At 36.9% G+C, this 16,512-nt stretch overlaps 1 protein-coding gene across 1 annotated transcript in view; it reads right to left on the reverse strand.

Annotated features, from left to right (window-relative positions):
* ITSN1 (intersectin 1 (SH3 domain protein)) overlaps positions 1-16,512 on the reverse strand; it is a 106,356-nt gene that overhangs the window by 18,701 nt on the left and 71,143 nt on the right. The window contains exons 25-28 of the mRNA XM_009894877.1: positions 15,428-15,473; positions 10,627-10,748; positions 7,341-7,458; positions 3,128-3,319 (exon numbers count right to left, since the gene is read on the reverse strand). Of these exons, the coding sequence (XP_009893179.1) occupies positions 3,128-3,319; positions 7,341-7,458; positions 10,627-10,748; positions 15,428-15,473 (478 nt within the window). The remainder of the gene's footprint in view (positions 1-3,127; positions 3,320-7,340; positions 7,459-10,626; positions 10,749-15,427; positions 15,474-16,512) is intronic.

Raw genomic sequence — 16,512 nt, forward strand, 5'->3', positions numbered from 1 at the left:
TAGTACACTTAAGAACTTTAATAATTGAGTAAATAAACATTATAGGTATTTCAATCATGTATGTCGATATAAGCCACAATGGTTTGAGTATCTTTGTCTAGGACAGTTTAAATGTGTTTTGAGGTTCTTGTGAGTTAACTATTCTCAACAATAATAGACTGATTGATAAAGCTGTTGCTCTGTTGAGTAACACACTGTACTCTTCTGTCTGAGGAGTCCTGGCACAACATCCACACGTGGGGAGGGGGTTGGGGTGTGTGCGTGTGTGGCAAATTCAGGCTGTTCTTTTCACTTCAGCTGAAAACTGACCCCAAGAACTTTTAGAGCACTGTGATTTTGAAAATCTTCTGTGAACCATCACTCTCAGCATTTTTAAGCAGCATGGTAGGTAGAAACATGCAGCCTGCAGATCGTTATAATAGCTTTATTTTTCTTCTCACTTGAATTAATGAAAAAAAAAAAAAGCAGCAACTGAATCCCCTATATCCAAAGTATTGCCAATATTTCAATATATGCAGAGAAAGTATGTTTCTGGCCTGAAGTCATAAAAAACAAAATGTCCCTTAGGACAAACGCTTTTAGTCAAGGTATAAATCTTTCAACACAACAGCTCATTATGGGAAAATAGAGATACCCTTTCATTAAAATAACATTTTAAAGCACAAAATATTGAAATAGTGGAGTAATATCTGGCTACATCATTCTCAGTAAGCAAAACAATGGGCACTGAAAATTACAAGTATTATGTTCTGTTCAATTTCTGTCATACCAGGCAGCATATTTTTCAGCAAGAGCTTATGGTGGAGAAGAAAACTTTTTTTTTTTTATGGCACAGAGGTAAATGAAAAATTTGTGCATGTTAAATACTACCCTAAAAAGAAAGAAAAACTGTGCAATTGTGCATGTTTTAAGACTAGAGCTTCTGGCATAAAACACAGAGCCTAAGTCAATGTAAACCCATAGTAAAACAACAAAGTATTCTTAATTCATCTACCAGCATAGTGTCAAAAAAAATCAACTGATTTGTAACACGTAGAAAGCCTTGAACAAAGAAAGGTGCAAAAAGTTGCAGATAATCATGATCAATCTGAGTAATTATATTGAAATAATATTCAAAGAAACAAGACAAGTGTCATTCTGAAATTAAACAGATGGGCTTCAGGCTATTCTGGTGGCAAATTCATTATTACATGCACTAATGCCACTTGGTGAATTCTGTGTGTACACAGCAACAAGACAACAAACACATTTTAGTCTATCTTTTATATGAAGAATTTAATTATCTATACAGGTAACTAATTTTAAAGGCTGTATTACAGTTGTTAAAGCTGCAGGTTTTTATATATTTATATAATTTACATTCATATTGATGAAATACTGAAGTGCAATTGAATAAGGAGCTTCACTTGTTCTTTGCACCGCATGACGGGTCAGAAGGAGGGAGATGGGGTAGGATTAGAAACGCTACAACACTGCCAGCATGAAATTCAGAAATAAATGAAATACATAAACCAGAACATAACTAAATGGTAAAGTAGTTAGTAGAACGGCTATATTGTGCTTGAGGCATTGGGAAGAGGGGGTTTCTGCACTGACAGCACCAGGCATTTCATCAAGAGCTCGTAACTAATGCTGGAAAGACAAACATGGCTTAGCTACAGCACATCTACTACATAAACTTGACTGTAAGCTCCATTTAATATTAATTTGTATAAATTCCACAGTCTAGTTTAAAAAAATGTAAACATTGGAAATTAATTGCAGGGAGATATTTCTATACATTCTTTCTTGTCAGGAAAATTATTTGTTCAAAATGTGTTGTTCCATAGTCGTAAGAAAGTAAAAATGAGAAATTAAACTTCATGTAACCAAGATGAAAATAAAGAAGTTAATTCTTGAATCTCACATGAATGTAGCATTCTATTGATCTCTGAGACGAAAATGCAAAAAACGAAACATCTGAGACAAACACAAACGAGGGTGTTTTCTAACTGTATGCAGCTACAAGTAATGTGCAAAATAAAATTAACGTAACTGGGATACCAACATTATGCAAGGTTAATATCTCTTGCATTGGAAGGAAGTTAATTTCTTCTCTCCACAATGTATTACACACTCAACAAGGAACACCTGATACATACAGTACAGCAACTACAACAAAATACCTTATCTGTAATTGGGCACATTTAAAGTTCCTTAAACTGATTGAACTCCTTCTGTTCTTTTGTAATTAAAAAAAAAAAGAAACGAAAAAAAAAAGACATCTTGACAACACTGGACAAGTGAACAATAAAAAAGAAAGATACATAAAGTCTCAAATTTATGGACATTTGGAACAATTTTAATAGCACATGCAGCATTCCTTGATAGTGGGTCTTTTTGCACAAACACAATTGCAATGAAGGAATTTAATTTATACTTTTCCTTTAAAAGGCTAAAATATATATTTAAAAATAATTTTAAAACTACTGAAAGCACCTGTGCAAAGGTGGAAAAATTAGTTTGGTAACTATGAAAGCCACAAAAGGACCCACTATCCTCTGATTTTTTTTGTGTTTTTTTGTTTCATTTTAATTTTGCGTCTATATCTGTAGGTAATTAACTCAAACATTGCGATTACATGCAACTAATGTAAAATGAGGTAAACTGCTCTGCAGTGTGTTCTTCTACTCAGAAGGCAGTAGATGATCATGCTGGAAGCCACATGATCAAGGCTGCATCTCCCATCATCCCTCTGGGCAGTGATATGGGATAGTGGGTCTCTTTGAGGACTTTCAAGCCTGAGTGGGGGATGGACAACATATGATTCCTAGAAAAAGGAGGAAAACAACACATAAGCAAAACAAAACAATGAGCAAATTCAAGCTAGGAAAATGAGTCAGGCATGTAAACAGCATGGTGCAAAAATGATAAAGGGTAACATGCTACAAAGGGGATGGGAACTAAAAATAAAACAAACATAAAATAAGGTTTGCATTACAGAAGGTCTTCAAAGAGACTCTGACAAGTGCAGCAGTGGTGAAGCTTTGAGTTCTGCAAACCACAGCAGAATCACAGCAATGCTGCATGTTTCATCTTGAAGTACTACACAAATAATCACAGCACGGCAGCAGAGAGGGTCACTTACATTGTTGGCTTGGGTCCATGTCTGTTGTCAGCTTCACATAGTTGGATGGAAAGAGACCCACTTGTCCATTCACCTCCCCTTTCCACCAGTCTGGGTCTTCCTTGTTAAGGACGTTTATAATCTGGCCTTTATTGAATGCTAGCTCATCATCATTCTGTGCAGTGTAGTCATACATGCCAATTACTTGGCACACTGTAAGATAAAGGAAGAGGTCTATCACACTGGTAACGTTTCAGCAAAACATAAGCTCCACATAAACCAACTACCAACACTACAGATGTCACAGTATGGTCCCAAGACACTACGCTGATCTGAACCGGTCCTGCTGTGGTCCTGTGCCCCTGTACTGGTGCTTAGTTGAGCCCCCAACGAATTGGCTCAAGGTGATTGAAAAAACCCAAGTTTCCTAGCAGCATTGCGCTCTCAGTCATCTTACTGAGGGGTCGGGATCACACTAGGAAGGGCAGAGCCCAGCAGTGTAAACTGAGAACAACGTAACCTGCCTGGAACTGTACCCAAGATATTTTTCTTTGGAAGTGCTTAACAGTAGAAGATTGGAAAAATTTAAAATTTTAGCAAAAAGTCAAACACTTCAAGGATGTTAGCTTTCTATTAATGCTTCTCTTTCACTTTATTTTTTTTTTTCCCCACGAAAGCACCAGATTTGTTGTACATTTATAAAAATGGCATTTTGCATCCTCCTCAACCGGTTCTAAAAAGTATCCTTTCCAACAGAACTGGTCAGTGGACAGAAAAGTCTGGGAAACAAAGTTTCCTGAAGTAAATTTCACTACCTGAAGCCTGAAAAAGGCACTTTTCTAGTTAGCACCGGACAGGCTCAATACAGCGCTGTAATTCAAGAGAAAGCCAATGGTGATATCCCTGTCCTACCACTAAGACATTAGGAACACAAAGATCTTGGAAAGGATGAGAAAAATAGAAAGCATCCTCGGCCATTTAGGCCGCCTTTCTGGCACCACGGGACAGCTTCCAGCAGCCTATTTCCTTACTGTGAAACTCATCAAGTCTGACTGGTTCTTGAGAATACGTCCTTTTCTGTTCAATTATAATTGAGCAGTTTTCTTAATTCTCTAAAGCAGCAGGACTGTTTATTTAAATATAGAATTTCCTCTATTTCTCTGATGTTTTCTCTATGCCAAGTCGAAGGGCTTCTGGTATTTTGCCTTGAGACACAAGACTTCCACCTAATGAGCCTTGCTGTCAGGTTCTCTCCATTATATTAACCCTAAAATTTTGTTTTATTTTCATTCTTGTACTCAGCCAGCAACTAACTTAAATTTGTCAAATAGCTCCTCTCTTTTTGTTCAATTTACATTTCAGAAATTACTCAACTCCTTTTAGTTAATACGTTGTGCCTGTTCACAAAGATCATTATCAAATAAACTCCACATTTAACAGGACTCTGCATATGTCTCAATATTTAGCTTTGTTACTTGCAGAAGGAAAAAAAAAGAAAAAAATATTAAAAAGGGGTACTCATTTTCATTTGTCACACTTAACACATCAACTAAACAAAGTGTACTGGCATAATAAAGACAAGCCAGTATTTCTAAAGGAATGTACATTATGGTGTACTCCTGTTTTAGGTACTTTTGTGCTAACACAAGTTCAAATGTATGAATACTGCTGATGTTCACATTTCACGTTAAAGACCTGTGAATCGGTTTTACAGCATTCTTGTTGCAGGTTTACAGGTTATTACTAATATTCAGAATGATAAAAAGTTAAGGCTAGACCCTACCTGAATACAATATGTGTATTAACAGATTTGTAACCCTTTCCAGAGTTAATTTCTTTCAAGATTTTTTCATTCAGATCATTCTCTTTTACTTCCAAGAATTTTATGAAATTTAGTGCTGCCCAGCATCATCAGAATATCTAAATAGTCCAATGGGATCCCAGGAATCACCTTAAACTTCAGGAGGTAATTTAAGAGATTTCTTGAAGAGACAGGACTTCTTAATTGAACCTGAAGCAGTGACCTCATCTTGATCTTATTTACACTTGGTCACAAAGCTCAGAATACACCTTAGTCCTAACACAGGAAGCTCTTATAGTAGTCCCAGCAAGGGACTTCACTTATTTTAAAATCCAAAAGCCATTTCTAACTACAGAAGCAAGCAACAGCCTACCTTCTCCGAGCTCCAGTGCTTTTTCAGCCATATTTCCTTTGTAGAAAGATTGTCTATTGACTAATACTAGTCCTACTGCAACAGCAGAAGGAATCCAGGTTCTCATACAACACTCACAATCAGTAGAGTCTATAATGTTGCCTTTCCTTAAACAAGCAAAATGGCTGAAACGTGTTTCCCACTATTCCTATATTGGGAACTTCCTTATGCCTGACTAGCTCCAAGTAGCAGTAACAGTTCTTTTTGTTTTTCAGCACCAGAAAGGACATGTTCACGACACAAGTTTAGAAGGGAACACATACAAAGCAGTCAAAAATGAAGAAAACTTCAAAGCAGAAAGCAAAAGTGTCCATGCAACATAATAAAAAAAAAAATAATCCAACAGTTGTTAAAGTCATGCAGTTTGCATTACATATGGCAGATGGAGAGGATATACATAAAAACAAAATGACAAAAGAAACAGAGGTTTTGACGACACTAGTTTTAGATGGATACCCTATCTTCATAACCCAGACAACGATAGCACTCTCAAACCTTTCATAATGCACTAGCTTGGGCATTATTCAAGCCTTGGAGACGGCTTTCTTCAAGCTTCCCATGTCTTTTGTTATAGTAAGCCGCCCCCACTAACATACTTTTGCTATGAAAATGCTTCTCAATCTCTTCAACCTCTTACATTAACCACACAGTGAGGCCATCTATCATAATGGAAAGACAAGATGATTCTTCTCATTCTCCAAAATGAAAGGTCTATAATAAAGTTGAATTTGATAAAAATGAATGTCATTAAGATCGTGATATTCTGTAGTCAATGAAAAAAGTGCTAAGAAGTTTATTCTCTAAAAGTTTTACTAGCATGTGTGAAAACTCCCAGACTGTCAAACCTGAAATAATTAAAAAAAAAACCAAACCAAACCAAACCAAAACAAGAAACCCATCATATTGCCTTGTAAAAAAAAAAAAAAGTATGTGTCTCAATGCTGAGTTACCATTTTAACTGCAGGACCCAAACTCATGAGTCTTTACAGAAGTCTGATTTTCTGCATCTTTATGACTACCATCAAAGGAGCCAGTTAGCACCGTTTGGAACACTTGCCTTTTCTGATCTCATACTTTTAGTTTCATGTTATCATTGGTATAAATAATACCTCAGTATTTTAGTCTGAGGTACATATTTACATATTTAAAGGAGAAAACTAGGCTCACTCCCATTTTTCATTTAGAAACATTTATTTCACTTTAATGATAGACAGTTAAAAAATGGCCTGGGGCAGCAGCAAGCTTTTGCCCCCTGCCACCTCCAACTAAATCCAAACAGATGACAGACAACGACGTCAAGTCTTTTGGGTGGTTAATGGAAGAAAATACATCCATTCTACATATTTTTGATTGACAAGAATCCTCTTTACACTTAGTACTACACCAACTCACAACCCCAAAATGGTTCAAGACTGAAACAGCCGCAAGGAATGAACTTTTTGTGCTGAGTCTTCTGCCTGGCTTTATACCTTGCAGTAGACTGACAGGACTGTTTGATATCAGCAGTGATGGAGCTGTAACAAACAGCTTAAAAAATATAACGGTCTATTGCTCTTGTATCCTTTCATAAACCTTACCATAAGCAGCTATACAGGACAAAAAGCTACATCTTCATTTGAGTGGTTTTCTCACACTTCACCTTCGGAAAAATAAAAGGTTCTGAATGAGAGGGGCTTCAACTGCAAAGCACATGGACCATCCTGAACCTTTAAAGAATCCTTGACTACAATTAGTGCAAACAAATAGGACTGAAAATTTGAATGTTTTACTCTTAAAGATGTAATTTCACAGATGGCTTTTAGCACTCCACAGTTTATACCTGAGGGACCACCACCATAAAGACGCAGACCAATTCTATGTTCTTTTCTTTTAGAAGAAAAAAACCTTAAAGAGTTTAACCAATACGACTAGTATTACAGATACTAAATATCCTACTGAATATCCTTAATTATTTTTAGAAGTCTTAGTGTAAATGACACACATTACAAAAGCAACTTTGTTAATGCAACCACGCTGCTTACCTGAAGGTAATGCTGTTGATTTAGGTAGCTCAGTTGGTGTAGTTTTACTGGTACCAGGGCTCAAAAGTTTTACATAATTAGCAGGGAACCATCCTATCTGCCGTTTTTTCCCTCGTGCCTAGTGAAAAAACAATTCTTTTAAGAGGATTAAGCACATCAATAGATCCTTAGACAAGATACTTCAGGCAATATTTTAACTACTTGCAGTCACACTGACTATTTTAGAATAAGAAAAATGCATTTTATAAGGAAAAAGTCAGCTGTTTTTGCGGCAATAGTTTAATATCATGATACTTCTATTACAGGAAATAAGCTTTCATAATATATAAATAGTAGTTTATAATATCTAAACAGTAGTTATTTATTATTAATTTAAATGCTTTTTCACTAATGTTCCTAATTTATATGCTCTATAATTAATACTACAACCCTGATCCTTCTGAAAGATTTCTCCTGATTCTGTTTAAAACACAACTCTAGAATATTAGGCTATATCTATTGCATCGAGTGGCAGCATTTAAATGCTTTTTCATTATGCAAAGAATTGCATTTAAATAGGTACCTAGATTGTGATAGCAGAGTTCTACTAGTAGAGATTAAGAGTCCCAGTTATCTCTTTTCTTTTGCAGAAACAGTATCTAAACTTTTTAATAGTCTCTTCTGCTCAAGCAACAGAGTATAACCACAAGTCACATTAACCAAGTGCTAGAACAGCAGCAAAACATTATGGCAAGAAAAAATGGATAAAGTTTGGATTCAAATACAAAATCCCAAAGCCAGGTTCCAATCAAACAAAAATAAAGCTTTGGCAACTACGAATACATATGGATAGACACTGTCCAAATGATCCTAACTAACAGATGTTAAGGTTTTGGAAAGTACACTGTATGTTTTCATGCCTATCTAATCAGAGAACATCAGTATGAAGACATGGTGCACACATGTGTTAGTGTCCGTGTGGTCCACGTGTGTGTGCTGAGAGCAGCAGGTTACCATACACCCGGCGTACAGCAGCGCTCTACAGTTTCTAACGCAGCTGCAATTAGTCACTGTCAGAGACAGGATATTGGGGCAGATGAACTGCGGGTCTGATCCAGTGCGACAAAGCTTTTGTCACCAAAGCAGGATAGAAATTTGCAGAAACTGCATCCTGTTATTTCGCCAATTGCATTGTTTATTGCAAATAAAATCAGAAAAAAAATCCCTGCTGTAAGAAAGGTTATTCTAAAACTTTGAATCAAATCTCAGCTTCTAAATTATTAAGTCTATGTTAAGAATTACTTTAACTTATTTTCTTTTTGTGTTGTTAGAAAGGGGTTGGAATTTTGGGCATGCAGAATTTTGCCTTTAAAAAAAGAAAAAGATGTTAATTTTAGTGAAAAAAAGTAATCTAACACATACACTATTCTGTAACTACTTCCTTCCCTCTCTTTCTCTTTACTGAAAAAAAAAAAAAAAAGGCATTTCATCTCAAGTGTATCCATCATTCATTTTAAGACGTCCTGGAAGACTGCATTAAACCTTATAAATGTGTAATGTTTAACATGTTTGCCTTATTTTACCTTCACTCTGATCCCTAAGACAAGTATGATCAAAATTCACTTTAGCTTGAAACCGAACTGTACACATAGTTCTAAAAAGTCTGCCATTTTGAAATTAAATGCACAAAAAAAAAGTTTGTATTAGTGCCCTTCTCCAAATCTTGTCATCATTTCACTACCTTTTTTTATTTTTGGTAGGGGTGGGGGAGGTTGCTGCTTTTATTTTTAATCAGTTCCTCAAACTATTTCACCCTACTGCTGCATTAGCCTCTGTGCTTCCATAACAAAGGAGCAAGAACTAGTATTACAGTGTTGGAACACAAGAATGAAAATAATAAGTAGGGGACTGCTAATGAAGAAAAAAACCTGACTTGTAAAACCATATGTAATATAGTAAGGTATCCATATCTACATATGAGTATTTACACAACCAAAAATTAATTTTTAAAAAACCTCACATTAGCTGCTAAGCGGTAATGGTGACAGCTCTTGCCCAGGGAAACTTATTTGCTATCTTAAAACAGATTTAATGTGAGACTCTCTAAAGCTACAGATTAACAACAGCATAAAGGTTAGTGAGAATAAAAATCAAAGCAGTCCTGGAAGATGATTTCTCCACAAAAGATATGAAAAATCTATCACCAGTAAAGGCAAAAAGGGCAGGTAGTAATATGGAAAAAAAATATTTGAGTTAGTTCGAACATCGGCATTGCAAGACTAAACAAGTTACACTCTGTCATGTAATAGTCCATGTTAAAAGAACCAAAGCACACAAATAATTCAGTGGTACAGAACACGACCGGAAGAAAAAACAAAAAAAAGCTTTGCCACTGAAAGTCATTGAGAATCAAGTTTTCTGAATTGTCAAGTTCTACTCTCAAAAAAAAAAAAAAAAAGGCTGAAATATTTTATCATCTATTATCTTGTAATACAGCACTAAAGCTACCTCCTGTCTGATGCTTGCAACAAACACCATTCTTTTAATTCTTCTACATGAAATCGAGCTGTCGCTGAGATGTTAGACTGGTATTCTACACTGTCACATTCATGAAGCAACCTGAAAAAGTGGTGGCCATCTTACAAAAACCACTGCTGTAAAATACTTCTCAATCTTTCACCAAAAAGGATAGCCAAACTTTTGGCTGAAGCAATTCAGAAAGCTTCTGAGGAAATCATTCAGGACTGCACGCCCCAGTATTATTTCCACTTTCACAGTGCACACATGTATCAGCTGATCCAAATGCACGTGATATACATGGTCACTACTGAAAGGGACATACACGCAGACCCTGCCACTTAACCCAACAGTCCCACGCACTCCTGTTGCATGGCTGGCTTTCCCCAGCACCTGACAACTGCTTTTTTTTTTCCTCACATGAAGAAGTATACTGGACACAGGAAGAGGGAGATTCAAAAGTATCCAAAGCAATATGGCCTAAAATCCACTCTTCTTATACGTGAAGGGCCTTCAGGAAAACACACAAGGGAGCGGACTGCGGGCTGGGTCTGATTTGTGAGATAGGTATCTGACTTACAATGAGGCAAAACGGCATTCTCCTCCAAAGTTGTTTCGATTTCAAGGAATTGGAATGTATGTATATTTTTGTTAAGGTGTTTTATTTGTAAATGCTTAATTGCAAAACATTTTCAAAATTATTTATTGTTGACACATTCATAATTTTGAATGATTAAAAAATACATTTTTTTTTACACAGAATTTTATTTCAAAAAAAACAGTAACTAACTTGGAGCTCTCCTTCCCACCAGCCACCTGGATTCTTCTTTCTGATAAGAATCAACTGACCAGGAGCAAGAGTAAGCTGTTCTGGACCCGTTGCTGTGTAAGAGGCAATAACTTGGGCAATTTCTGTTGAAGCGGGGGGGAAAAAAAAAGAAGTTAATTTGGAAAAACCTGAACATTCTATACAACATTGACTCTGCTATTATGACTGGCACAGTATATCTATTTCGTATTTCTTCCCATAAAATTGCTATGTATTTACACAGTTCCATGAAAATATATGGCAATTATGAAACAGATCAGAAGTTCTCAGCACTACAAGAATAAAACAACAGAGGTGCAGTAGCTCTACAGGTAGGATATAAAAAATATTGGGAATAGAGAAGAAGAATGACCGTCATTAGAGCTATATGGCTCTTAAAATCAAGTGTTGTAATACTGTTTTCCAATACTGTTTTCCATTTTTGTAGCATCAGTTTGGACTACTAAGCTCCCTAAAAAGAGGTGATACACGTTGATGACAATATAATGAAGTTGCAGTAACAGAGATGCAAACTGTTGAGGGCCTGCAGAAAATTTCTCACCACCAGACTAGACAAAAAAAACAAAGAAGTGTTTCAAAATGTAACAAACGGGATTTATTTTGAAATCTTTATTACATGAACATTAATACAAAACTGGTGCCTTACTTGATCACCTACCAGCATGAATCTGACACAGAGTAACCATGAGCTCACAATTATTTCTCTATTAAATGAGCCAAAGCAGACAACACAGTTTACTCCATTTTACAGTGGTTGAGGAAAGACAGATAACTTTGTTACCACAAAGTCTGGCAGGGTTAACCCACTTTTTGAACGAATTTGAACTGACAGGAGCTTATAAGTGGCTGTGGGTATTTTGACGTCCTACTGATAGCTTTTCAGTTAGGTTTAGCATGTCATCAAAGCATGTTTAGAGTGATGGAGAATATATTTAATACTATGATTATTGGGAACCTTTTGTAAGCAAAAGACGGTAGATTTGGGAACTTTTTAGCTTTTGGTAAGCTAAACCTTTTACGCTGCTACATTTACACAGTCCCTTTTTAGTCATGAGTTAGGGACAATCTGTGTGGAATTTTTTTTTAGCCTTCATTTAGTTAAAGGGTCTCATCCATTCAAAGCAGCGCTACAGTGTTGTTACAGCTGAAAACTCCACTTCAGGATCCCAGAACACAGTCATTCGTCACTTAAGTATTCTCCTTAACAGAATAATCTAGGAGTTGCTCGGCAGGGCAGGGGGGGGATTTGGAATATGTTTTTTTGTTTTTATGAAAAGCCTTTCCTGGAACAGTAAATTCTGACCCTGTGTTTAAGGCAAATGAGGTTTTTATTTGGCAATGCATCAAATAAAATTAGGGACCATCAAACAGCCAGTGTGTGTACTGAGTTTGACTGGTTATGGTTGTGGTCTAAGACTATCCTAGAAAAAGCCCACACCACAGCCAGCAGTACAACATCACAGTGTCTCAACTGCTTCAGCGCAAAGACAGCCAGCTTAATTTAAAACCCCAGCAATTACTGGATCACAAATAAATACACTGCTTGAGATTTTAGCTTTTATTTGAAAACCTTGATTAAAAAGTATCTGTATCAGTTATTTTCACTTATGACTACTGTCTGTATATATTTTAAATCTAGTCTATCCTAAAAAATCAGCACTGGAAGACAAAGCAGAAAAAGATCGCACCTGCCATCAGTTTGTCCCTTTATAAAACAGGTGAAAGCAATGCCACGGGGAGTGTGAGGTGGACTAGCAGCCAACACAGCAACAACAACAAAAGGGACTGAGGCTGAAGGGAGCGAGGACACAAAAGTGGTCTCCGACTTTCTTGTGGGCTGCTGTACTAAGAAAGTAACACAGTGCTGGGCATCATCCTACTTGGCCCTCTCTGTCAGCAATCGCCAAATTTCCTTTGGCCAAGAGAAACAGCAAAGGCGGTCATAACAACACATCACCCACAGGCTGGGAAAGGAGCGGGGGGTGTCTGCTAGTAAGGCAGAGAAAGGGAGCAATCATGAAAAGGCAGTTGTAGGCAGAGGAAACCACAAAGCCAACTCCCTTGAAACAGAGGGAGGTTTTGTTGCAGGGAAGAAACAACAAAGTGATTTGAAGATTGCCAGGAAAACGATCAGATGGTTTACTTAAAATTTAGAAACCATGGTTAGGAAAATTAAAAATGGTCAGAGAAGCATTCAAGATGTAAATGAACAACGTAAGGAGGATGAAGAAGCAAAGAGATGACAAGCAGTCTGAGGTCACTGCAAATGATGACACACGCAGAATTAACTATGGCAGAACCTCCTTCATGATAACTCAAAGACAGGAGAGGCAGGCACACAGAAGTGGAATCAATCAGGTGATGAAAAAGCCAGTAGCTGAGAGAAAGATGCTTTAAATCTGGATCTGGAACTTGAACAGCACACAAAGTGTGAAAGCAGAAGACAGAAGAAAGAATTTCTAGGTAAAATATAGTAGGTGATGATAGGAAAGCAGAAACGTGTACATAGAGAAAAGCCTGCGGCAGCAGTGTCCTGTATGAAGGCAAAGCAAGCAAGCTATTTGGCAGGAAACATGGCTATACTGCTAGAAAGTCCGCAAGCTCCCTGCATTTGCAGGTTTTTCCACAGAATCTCATTAATTCCTCCACCCTAGAGTCATTCAGGAAGCAAAATGAACACAAGCAAACAAATTAACTGTGGGAGTTTGTAAAAATAATTTATTTTTTTTTTAAAGTCAGGCAAAAACCTCTCTCACTGCCACAGTAATTATAATATTCAGTATATCACACTGAGAGAGCAAAAATCTTATATTTTGCATCTCTCTCAGAACAAGAAATTTCTCGCTTTTATCTACAAAAAGATGATTTACAAGGCTCCAAGTATTAGATATCCTCTTTCACCAACCTGCAGCATAAAGAATTTTTACTGTGGACTGTGTGTTAAACAAGTTACAATATGAGTTACAAGTTTAACATTCATCTCTTGCATGTCACAGAGAAGCAGAAAGTTAGAGACAACAACTCAGCCAAAAAAGTTAAAAAACTGAAATAGCTTTCCTTCCAGGAAGGACTTTTTAATTTTGATTTATTTAAGTATTGAATTACTGAGAAGAGATCCAATTCAATTACAGTCCAGGCCAAAAAATGTGGCCTCTACTAAAACAGGTACATTTAGAAATATAAATAAATGCTTTCTCACAGATACAATTGTCCTCATACTGCTGCTTAAATTCTCAGAGAGCAGTTTCTTTTCCCTCGCCCTTCCAACAGACACTGTTACCAACTCCCACCCACTCGTCCTGCTGCTTCTAGAATAAACAAGAACATTTCACGTCGTTCATTAGCATTTCACTTATATTGGCTGAGCACTTTCAGCTCATTTATAGCAAAAACATCCATGAATCTCTATGCTGAAAAATAGGCAGGATTGTTCACAAACTGCTCTCAAATTCCAAAAGATTCTGAACACAGTTTTTGCCAACATCCTCCCAGTTTCAACTTCACTGAAAGTTTGAATCCAGGCCAGCAAATATAAGGCTGGTACTCCAGGCTGAAGTCTTGCTTTCCACCATTCTCCCACACATCGAAAAAACAGCCAAACCTACCAGCACCTTTCTCAGTATTCCTGCCAGGTATCACTTCTAGAGATTTTCCAGACCTCTATTACTGTCCGCCTCTCTCGAGCTTTGCATCTATTAACATAACTATTTTTAATCACGTAAATAAAGTTAGAAAGGGCAAGAGGGGTTTACTTCCATAGGTAGATCAATGAGATTTGACAAGAGCAGCCCATTGCTCATATGTCAAGGTAAAATAAGCCAAATGAAGTTAGGGCTGCTGCAGTCTGCTCTTCCCTCCTCTTCTTGCACACTTACACAGTGAATAAGTTCAAAGAGACAAAGCAAAACCTCCTGCTCATAAAACAAATATGTATGTATGGAAATAAGGCAAAATTTGGTAGATCACATTCTTGAACCACTTCACTGTGCAACTGAACAAGCCTCAGAGACAGGGACAGAGCAGAAGCATGAAGCACCCCCTATTTAGCTTGGTTCAGCTCAGTACAACATCATCTCTTTGGTACAAAAGCAAATAAATACACTGAGGGGAAAAGAAAGGTGTCTTTTGGAAAGTTTACAAATGCCTGCCAGTAGCAGAGAACGCACTTTTCCAATGATCTTTGGAAATACAATGGCTGTTTAGCAAGACAGCCCCCACCATGCCAAGAGCCAGGGGACCGCTTTCTAGCCAAAAAGTAACCTGCAACATGATCTTCTGCAATACGACCAGGCTTGACAGGCAGTAAGCTACATAGCACGGAGACAAGGTGTAGGTTCTTGAAAGGAGAAGCAGGCGCAAGAGCTCAGAGTCCAGGTATACTATATTGTGTAGCATTCTGGGCAAAATGCTGTAAAACCTCAAGATAAGAATGTGTGCTTCCATTTTCAGAGGCAGTGGCAAACTTGGGCTTTTTGTAGGCTTCCACTGTTCTGTTCAGCACATCTGTCATGAAGTTCACATTCATTTTTGAGCAAGCAGATTTTTATTCTCTAGCTACATGCTATTTAGTGATTGATACATGCTAGATAGATGATCGACAGATCATGCGTTATTTTACTATACACAACAGTTTTCATCAGTGCAAATTACTACAAAATGACCAAAAGCAAACATAATTTATTTTCACGGAAAAGATTTTGTTGCCATTAAACTTACAGTGCTTAAGAACAGATATAAGGTGCTGTCATAACATATGACTCACCAGGTTTCTTCCCTAAGCTTCCCGTTTTTCCAGCTGCTCCAGAAGCCTTGAAATAAAAAGTAAGATGTAAGTTTAGAACTCATATTTATTCCTCCAGTATACAAAAGCTATTTACTATGCTTCACTTTAACACACTAAACAAGGATGTAAGTATAGAATCTTCCTGTAAGAGTTTTTTTTCTCACAGAACCCCCTAATATTTTAGATGGCAATTAAAATGCAGGAATAAATACCAAACAGTGTATGGAAGTGGATGACTAACTATATAAATGTGTAGACTTCTTTCTCTAACTTTTCTTTCTTTCATGGACTACAAATACCAATGTAATTCCAAATTACATAGCATTTGAATTGTAAATCTGCCTATCTACAGAATGTGAATTCTGTCAAATTGAGTTAAAACAACAATAGTAATTCTCTGGTTTTCAACTCTATAAATAGTTGGATTGTAAATATGTCTAAAAAAATAACTGGACATAATTATTCAATACCATCCATATTATGGTTCTAAAATTTCTCATACGGCACATTAGGATAATCAGTGTAGTCACTGCATCTTTAAGAGTCATCTGAACTTTGTAGGTGGTGTGTGTTGCAGTAGTAAAAGCCCCACCACCATTTTTGTGCGTGAGTAAGTGCATAGGACACTGAAGCAAGATGCTCTGTATCTGTAGCTATGTCCTCTGAACCTAGATGGGGTGAGAGGAGGGATGATGATCATCATCATCCAGGCCAAGGGATTTGCAAGAAAAGCCTTTGAATAGCCACAAGAAATCCAGCAAGCAGTGAAATTAGTTCAGTTCAGTTATGTATAGGAAAACAGCAATACTGAAAGATGAAATTTAACATGAAAAGCTTTCATAACTTACAAACTCAAGGTTCTCTTCCTGGGAAAAAAGAATAAATCTTTTCCCTTGAGGCCACTGGTTATTTAGGAAGAGGTATCTTTATTTATTTATTTTAATTCACTCACAAGTGTACTGATACACATACAATTACAGTACTCGAAACAGTGTATGGTCTCGACTGCGCCTTGCGCACCCAACTTCCTCAGTCATCTTCCAACCCTTTTAGTTACCATTCCT

Source organism: Charadrius vociferus, unplaced genomic scaffold (genome assembly GCF_000708025.1).
Source record: "Charadrius vociferus isolate BGI_N301 unplaced genomic scaffold, ASM70802v2 scaffold201, whole genome shotgun sequence".
Classification (NCBI taxonomy): domain Eukaryota; kingdom Metazoa; phylum Chordata; class Aves; order Charadriiformes; family Charadriidae; genus Charadrius; species Charadrius vociferus.